The sequence below is a fragment of the Myotis brandtii genome, unplaced genomic scaffold, assembly GCF_000412655.1.
Source record: "Myotis brandtii unplaced genomic scaffold, ASM41265v1 scaffold237, whole genome shotgun sequence".
Taxonomy (NCBI): Eukaryota; Metazoa; Chordata; class Mammalia; order Chiroptera; family Vespertilionidae; genus Myotis; species Myotis brandtii.
Genome location: NW_005358943.1, coordinates 5,740,611 through 5,749,354, shown reverse-complemented (window position 1 = coordinate 5,749,354; position 8,744 = coordinate 5,740,611). Strand labels below are relative to the sequence as shown.

The following is an 8,744-nucleotide window of genomic DNA, read 5'->3' as shown; positions in this document are numbered from 1 at the left end:
TGGGGGGGGGGGTGGCTGCCGGCCGGGCTGTGAGAGCCCCGCTGGCGCCTTTCTCCGTGTTGATGTGGCGACGTGTGGGCTTTGGAGTCAGATGAGCCAGGTTCGAATTCTGGCCCAGCCTCTCCCCAGAGCGGATTGGTACGCCTCTGTGCCTCCTCCACGTCTGTGAGTTGGGGAAGAGCCTTATGGGATCATGAGGGTTAAATGAATAATACGTGTCAGGAACCTTGCTGTGTCCCTGGCGAGCAGTAGCACTTAGAGAAGGAGCGGGCCGAGCGCACGAGCGGACGCACGGCGGGTGCCCTTGGCATGAGTGTGAGGGATGCGCGCACGTGCCGCCGGCCCGCCCGGGGCTCCGACAGCCACTTAATGAGGGGCGGGGAGTGTGTGCTGATGTCTGTGTTTTGTTTTTATTCCAAGGGTGTGACCGATGTGCTGTGTGAAGCTTGCGACCAGCTGGGATGGACGAAGCCCACCAAAATCCAGGTGGAAGCTATTCCTTTGGCCTTACAAGGTAGGTTGACGGTAAACAGGTGGCCGGGGACAGTCAGTGTGAACTTAAGAGTATCAGAGAACTGCTCCTTGCTGCTTCAAGTGAAATAAAAATATGCTCACTGACCACACACAGTTTTGGTGGCGTGTTGGTTTCTGTAAGAGTTCTTCTCCACTTTTACTTTCTTTTTTTTTCTTATAATATGATTTGTGAATCACTTATTCTGTGAAACTACATATTGTCACCTGTTACATTTTCTGTTGAGAGAGAGAGGAAAGCAGAGAGAGAGAGAGAGAGAGAGAGAGACAGAGAGAGAGACATCGACGGGGATCGAACCTACAGCGTGGGTATGTGCCCTGACGGGAATTGAACCCACAACCCTGAGGTGCCCTGGCTGACAGTCCAGCCGCCTGAGCCACCCTGGCCAGGGCTGAGCTGACTTTGTATCAGGAGCTTTAGTGTCTGCAGTGGATGCTGACCCAAGGAAGCACTGGATTAAAATGTACTAACACGAAACTTGTTAGAAATCATGACTCGCTTCTCTGCCTTTTGGCTAAGATCAAGTGCAATATCTGTTCTTAGTTTAACATCTGATGGGTCCTCTCTCCGAGGACATTATATGAAATGTATTTTTGGAATAGGGAGATGGAATCGGAGCTTGCTCCGTCCACTCCACTCATCGACTGGTATTGCAGTACCTCCGGGAACGGTGCACCAAACAAAACAAAACAAAAATAACAAAAAAAGAAATGAATAATAAGTGCAGATTTATACAAGGGTCCCTGGAACCTTTGTTAGTATCTGGGGGTGTTGAGAGCTCTTGCTGTAAGACATGGGTATCAGATTTGCAGAAGAGTGGCTGATGACTAGTGGGCCTGGAGCTAACTGGGTGAACTTTAATAGGAGAAGTGAAATCCTGTTCCTACATTCCCAAAACTCAACTTTAGAGGACTGGGGTGGGTGGAGAAAGACCCAGAAGTGTTAACTGAAATTCATTAAGATCCTCAGAGAAAGTGAGGTACATTACCATAGGAGAAGGGGGACTTTCTTGGGGTTTCTTGCCTCTTTGAGAATCAAATAAAAATTAAAGAGTTTCTCCCCAGAAAAAACACATAAATCTATCCACACATAAAATTTATCCCTTGCTCTGACTTTATTCCTCTCCCACAAGTCCCAGGTTGAGAACGGAACTAGCTCTAGAGAGAGAATAGTGCTTTGAACTGTATTTCTAACCCCCACTTTTCTTCCGAGCCCCACGCAAGTATGCCCAGCTGGTTTTTAGATATTTCTCTCTGAGCTTTTTGTAGGAACCTCCGGTTCCCTATGTCCAAACCAGAGTCATCGTTTTCCTCACCGGAACTAATTTTTCTGTAGTCCCGATCTCAGTTTATGGCCTTTGAGTTTCCCATGCCAGAAACCTGAGTGTCAAATACATTTCCTTTTGGAACTTCCTAAATTTCACTGGTTTCCATTCTCAATGCCTTGTAACTCCCCTGGTATCCTAATTGAGCTCCCATTTTCCTGTGTGTTCCCCATTGTGGGAGTTTGGGTCATTTTAGATTGTAAAGAACAGAGTCATGTTCAGGTTACTTCAGGGGGCTAATGTCTAGGTAAGGAAACCTCAGCAGTCACGCAGTCAGGAACAGTGGGAACAACTGGAGGTCATTGCTCAGAGGAAGCCGTTCCATTGGGCCCTGTTCTGGTGGTTTGGCTTGGGAGGTATTTTCCAAATCTTACTCGTAATGGCTTAAGGAATTACTTATGACATCCTTCCCTCAGAAGAAGGGACCTGGACTGTTAGCTCCTTGACTCCTCCCTGTGCCGTCAGGCAGGCCTAATGAATAACATTGGTCATGATATTCCCCACTTCAGATCATCTCACTTATTGGAAGATACAAAACTCTTACCAGGGCTTATGAGTTTCCTTTCTAGCCTCATTCTTCTCCCTTTTCCCCCTAAGATGTCTGCTCCAGCACATTGCACAGCTCACTCTCCCTACTCTGTCTGCTATGTTTTTTAAAGCTTTCAGCCTCTCGTCATCCATCCTATGGGAATGCCCTTCCTTTCCTTCTGTGCTTACCTCCAGATTTAATTTAGTCATCACCTCTTTTAGCTTCTCCTGACTCTTTAGGGCAGTAAGTTACTCCTTCCTTTGTGTTCTCACTGTATTTTGCAGGGGCTTATCTTACAGCCCTTATCACACTGTACTGTATTTGTGTATCTCGTCCCTGGATTTTGAGCTCATCTAGAGCTCATGTCTTCTGTCTATTCAACCTTCTTCTGCCCCCAGTTCCTCAAATATTTATTCAGTGTTTACTTTGTGCCCAGCATTGTGTCATTGTAGAGAATGTGGAAAAATGCAGAGAAAATCTCTTTGCTGTGAGATGTTTTCTTTCTTTTCCACCCCCTAGGTCGTGATATCATTGGGCTGGCGGAAACCGGCTCTGGAAAAACAGGGGCCTTTGCTTTGCCCATTCTGAATGCGCTGCTGGAGACGCCCCAGCGTTTGTTTGCTTTAGTTCTCACCCCCACCCGAGAGCTGGCCTTTCAGATTTCAGAGCAGTTTGAAGCCCTAGGATCTTCTATTGGAGTACAGACTGGTAAGTTCTAAGAGGAAAGGAGTCTTAGGGCTCCTTCACTAGTTGAGAATGAGTGTGAAAGGAGAATGGAAGGAAGTATAATTAGCATAAGTTTATTGACCAAAAAGCTGATTTGGTATTTTAGCTTTGGGGAAAGTTGTAAATTTAAGTAGAAATCTAGCATTGGCTTTAAAAGGTGATCAGTGAACTATGGAAAAAATTAAGGGTCTCTTTCCTATGTTTATTATTATTATTTTTTTTTCCTGTAGCCGTGATTGTAGGTGGAATTGATTCAATGTCCCAGTCTCTGGCCCTGGCAAAAAAACCACATGTAGTAATAGGTGAGTAGTTGCCAAAGGTAAAAGATACTGGCAATGATGAATTGGAGAAAATCTACCAATGTTGGGAGTTACTTACTTGTGTGGAAATGTTAGCGGCGAATGTGGACCTCAGTTTTTGAGTTCGGCTAGGAAAGAATTCAGAGCCAAGAACTAGCTCAGGAGGCAGTTTCTTTAGCAAGCAAAGCAAAAGTATACTCAAAAGGAAGAGTTGAATGGGCTGCTCAGAGAGCTACCCTGGGGTATTGTCAAAGGCTCCTTTTTAAAAATCTATTTATTGATTTCAGAGAGGAAGGAAGAGGGAGAGAGAGAAACATCAAAGACAAGAATCATTGATCGGCCGCCTCCCGCACACCCCCTACTGGGGATCCAGCCCTCAACCTGGGCATGTGCCCTGACCAGAATCGAACCAGAAATCGAACCATGACCTCCTGGTTCATAGGTCGATGCTCAACCACTGAGCAACACTGGCTGGGCTTAGCTCCTTCTTTAAGCTGACCTATCAGGGCCTTTCCTATTCTCGTCTCCTGTTCTTGTACGGGAGTCATATGAGGCTATTCTCCAGCCCCTTGTTCCTCCTCTAAGGGGGTCTAAACCAATGACCAATGACATGCTAGGGGAGGAAAGGTCACCCTGGGCAAGGTGCCAGCCTATAGTAGTTGGCACCTGGAACTTTCCCCTCCCTGGTATCATTCCATACGTCGCTGCTCTGTTTGTGCCTGCTTACGCTAACAGAAAGACTTTGAAGAACAGATTTTTGTAAACCTATTTAATTTTTCATTTCTGAAATTGAGTGGGGTGGTGGTGGAGGAGGGGCTTAGTAACTTCCTTTTTGTCCTTGTTCTTAAACATTGCTCTTTCTCCTCAACCTTTCTTTGGTAGCAACTCCTGGTCGACTGATTGACCACTTGGAAAATACAAAAGGTTTCAACTTAAGAGCTCTCAAATACTTGGTCATGGATGAAGCAGACCGAATACTGAATATGGATTTTGAGACAGAGGTGAGCTCCCAATTTCTTTCCTCCTCTTAGAGCATCTCAAGTGCCCTGTTTCAAAATTTGATTCATTGCACACCTGCTGTATGGGGAGAGCTGCATCATTATCAGCTGATTTAAATATCTGCCTTTTTCATTCGTGGTGCTCTTCCCATTGTTAGTGCCTCAGCATCCTCTTTAGAGTATAGTTGACTCCGATTTCAGAGATGAGGAATATCAAAACCAGATTTTCTTTTTCCATTTTATTTGATATAGACCTTTTCCACACACTTTGAAATATCTGTGCTTTTTTTTTTTGATGACCTACTCATCATAGCTTATGTACTTGATTAATACCTATTCTTGACTTTTCTCTTAGATTAGTTCTTACGTACTAATTTAAATTGTTCTTTTTCACTGAATCACATTGTTTTTTTTTAATAGCATTTGGTATGGTATCAAATAGTAAATATTTTGTAAATTTTAGCTGGATTGATTTGAATTTTTGAGTCCCCAAATCCCCACAGTGTTGTATTTAGTTTGTTATTCTATTCTCTGTCTCCTTCACAAAGAATATTTGCAGATGTCTAGTCTTAATATTGTATTGAACCCTAGCCAGTTTGGCTCAGTGGATACAGCATTGGCCTTCGGACTGAAGGGTCCTGGTTCGACTCTGGCCAAGGGCACATGCCAGGGTTTCGGGCTCAATCCCCAGTGGGGGGCGTGCAGGAGGCAGCTGACCGATGATTCTCTCTCATCATTGATATTTCTATCTCTCTATCCCTCTCCTCCTTCTCTGAAATCAATAAAGAAATTTATTTTTAAAAAATATTGTATTGATACCCTTTCCTCTTTGTGCCTTAGGTTGACAAGATTCTCAAAGTGATTCCCCGAGATCGGAAAACATTTCTCTTCTCTGCTACCATGACCAAGAAGGTGAAATTTTCTAGGACTTCTTATTTCTTCTTTATAAGAATTGATTAATGCAAACAACAGTAACAATAGTAAAATTATTTGTTTTTTTTTTAGGTACAAAAACTTCAGCGAGCAGCACTGAAGGATCCTGTGAAATGTGCTGTTTCCTCTAAATACCAGACGGTTGAGAAATTGCAGCAATATTATATTTTTATTCCCTCTAAATTCAAGGTGAAGTGTTCCCTCTCCTTCCTTTCCAAAGCATCTGAAAATGAATCAACTCTCAATTAGTTAAGAGCTGTGCTACAGAGTGGAGTTCTTTCTGTTTGCTTTAGAGAGCCGGCTGTGGTTCTGTTTATCACTGATAAAGTCAAACATTCCACAAATTCACAACATACTAAGTAAACCACAGTAACGAAATTATGATATAATTCCTTCCCAACCCCATCCTTGAGGTCGTTTTTCTTTTGTGTTGCTGATTATGTGGCTTTTTTTGTAGTCAAGGGACCCTGTGTTGTGCCTTGATGTGAGGACTTTTTCTGATTGCTGAGTACAGATCTCCTTGTGCTTGGCTCAGGCTGTATGAAATTCAGAGTTCACAGAGACGATAATGTTGTTTAAGGAGTGCAAAGCTGACCTGGCTGGTGTGGCTCAGTGGTTGAACATTGACCTATGAACCAGGAGGTCATTGTTTGATTCCCAGTCAGGGCATGTGCCCGAGTTGAGGGCTCGAGCCTCAGTAGGGGGCATGCAGGAGGCAGCAGATCGATGGTTCTCTCTCATCACTGATATTTCTCTCTGTCTCTCCCTCTCCCTTCCTCTCGGAAATCTTTAAAAATATATACTTTAGCCCTAACTGGTTTGGCTTAGTGGATAGAGCCGTCTGCCTGTGGACTGAAGGGTCACAGGTTCGATTCTGGTTGGGGGCACATGTCTGGGTTGCAGGCTCGGTCCAACATTCAGGAGGCAGCCAATCAGTGATTCCCTCCCATCATTGATGTTTCCGTCTCTCCTCCCTTTCTCTCTGAAATCAATAAAAATATATTTAAAAAATATATATATTTTAGCCCTAGCCTGTTTGGCTCAGTGGATAGAGTGTCGGCCTGAGGACTGAAGGGTCCCAGGTTCAATTCCAGTCAAGGGCATGTACCTTGGTTGCAGGCTCCATCCCAGCCCTGGTCGGGGCGCATGTGGGAGGCAACCAATTGATATGTCTCTCTCACATTGATGTTTCTCTCCCTCTGTCTCTCCCCCTCCTTTCCACTCTCTTGAAAAAATCAATGGAAAAATATCCTCGGGTTAGGATTAACAAAAAATGAAATAAAGAGTGAAAAGCTGGCAGCTAGGGGTTTGTATAGTTGAGAAGCAAGTATAAGTTTAGTCTTTATGGAATTTATAGGCCCAGGACCCCAACCGTTTCTTCCAGGTTCAATTACATGTATTGTCTTTTGTTTGTAATTTAGGATACCTACCTGGTTTATATTCTAAATGAATTGGCTGGAAACTCCTTTATGATATTCTGCAGCACCTGTAACAATACTCAGAGAACAGCTTTGCTACTCCGAAATCTTGGATTCACTGCCATCCCCCTCCATGGACAGATGAGTCAGGTAAAGATTCCTCGGTGTCATTGGAGGTGAACAGGTGGCATGAGGAAGATAAACCATATAGCAATAGATTTGTACAGTAACAACACATGGCATTAATGCATCTTCCCAGGATTGATTTTATGCACTTGGCGTGTTGCTCTGGATGCTTACTTCCTCCTTTCAGGATAAGCAAGAGATTCTAGTTAATTCCATAGGTAGTTTCTTTTCTTTTTTTTTTTTTAAACTTGTTGCCTTGATCTGTTAGTCAAATGTGATAGTTCTGCAGGGTAGTGACTCAATATTAAAGTAAAAAGAATAAAAATTGTTGAAGTGTGAACCTATGGTTGGATTTACTTATTTAGTGATTTACAAATTAAAATATTATTATTATTCACAATAAAAGTATTAACCAGAGGTGATTTGCTGGTATATTATTCTTCCTTGCAGTGATCGGTTAATAATAAAAATAGGCACTTCTTATTCATACCCAAGCACAGGTAGCAACAACACACACATGAGATAATATGTTTGAGAAGCAATCTGTAGATGTAATTGTGTTGTATTATAAAGCTGTGCCTGCAGAGAACTGCCAGTGTCTGGGTGAGGCTAGAGCTTAAGGTGTGTGGTAGGTGGAGAGTGTTCAGGAATGAGGCAGGGACCAGGTCATGATGAGCTTTGCACGACCTGCAAAGGTTGTGAGATTTTGTATGTAAGAAGAGATCCTAGTCGCAGTGTGGAACAGAGGGAGATGAGACTGGTAGCTAACTTATCATCTAGGAAGCTGTCACAGGAGTCCCAAAGAAAAGATGGCTAGAGTCTCAAGTAGAACACTGCCAATCTCAAATTTGTAATTTCCAAGCCCCAAAGAATAATTTTTAAAAGACCAGTGCACTCAAGGGATTTAACAGCAGTGCCACTAGTTTTCCTAGAAGTACGGGATAATGTTTTTAGAAGAGTAAATCGATTAAGTTCGTATCCCTCTTCTATCCCTGGGAGGCATTTGGCAAAGGTTTTCTTGGACCCGAATGCAGGGATCCCACTTGCAAACTGCGGCCAAATCCTCGTGGGTCTGTTGTGAATGCGAAGCTCATTTAGGGCTTTGGGTGGAGGGGGATGCCGATTGCTTTGTCCTTGTGTCCAGTAACCACAGGTTACTTTACTCCCCCTTCCTCTCAAGAAGACAATGGCAGTTTTGAGCAGTTGGCCTCACCCGGAAGTTGCTGCCTCATCTGTACTATTTTATGTTATAATCGGTCTGGGTGGTGATGACAGTCCTCCTCCCCCTCCTCCTCTTCCTCCTCTTCCGTTGTCATCAGACCTTTCTCGTAACCAACCTTTACTGAGTGCTTATTGTTTGCAGGAACTGTATTAAATGTTTCACTGACATTATCTAACTTAATCCTCATAACTGCCCATGAAGTTATTTATACTGTCATTTTCTTCAGTTTACAGATGAAGAAAGGAAGGTTCAGAGGGTGTAAGTAACTTGCCCAAGGTCACTTAGCTTGAGAAAAGGCAGACAGCAACTGTACCTAATTCTCTCTGACTTTATAGAGTTTGAGCTCTTCACTGCAATGAATATAGTTATTACTTAATATAACTTAATAGCAAATATGATTTTTTTAAGTTTGCCCTTTGTGTATTCCTGCCCAGTGAAAGTCCATGTAATCAAACACTGCATTTTTTAATATTTTTTTTATTTTATTGTTTTTTTACAGAGAAGAAGGGAGAGGGATAGAGAGTTAGAAACATCGATCAGCTGCCTCCTGTACACTCCCCACTGGGGATGTGCCCGCAACCAAGGTACATGCCCTTGACTGGAATTGAACCTGGGACCCCTCAGTCCGCAGGCCGAC

The 8,744-nt window shown here is 43.4% G+C and overlaps 1 protein-coding gene across 1 annotated transcript in view; it reads left to right on the top strand.

Annotated features, from left to right (window-relative positions):
- Window positions 1–8,744, top strand: part of DDX47 (DEAD (Asp-Glu-Ala-Asp) box polypeptide 47) — a 16,519-nt gene that overhangs the window by 410 nt on the left and 7,365 nt on the right. The window contains exons 2-8 of the mRNA XM_005866803.2: window positions 421–514; window positions 2,905–3,093; window positions 3,342–3,413; window positions 4,293–4,411; window positions 5,249–5,320; window positions 5,414–5,530; window positions 6,763–6,909. Of these exons, the coding sequence (XP_005866865.1) occupies window positions 421–514; window positions 2,905–3,093; window positions 3,342–3,413; window positions 4,293–4,411; window positions 5,249–5,320; window positions 5,414–5,530; window positions 6,763–6,909 (810 nt within the window). The remainder of the gene's footprint in view (window positions 1–420; window positions 515–2,904; window positions 3,094–3,341; window positions 3,414–4,292; window positions 4,412–5,248; window positions 5,321–5,413; window positions 5,531–6,762; window positions 6,910–8,744) is intronic.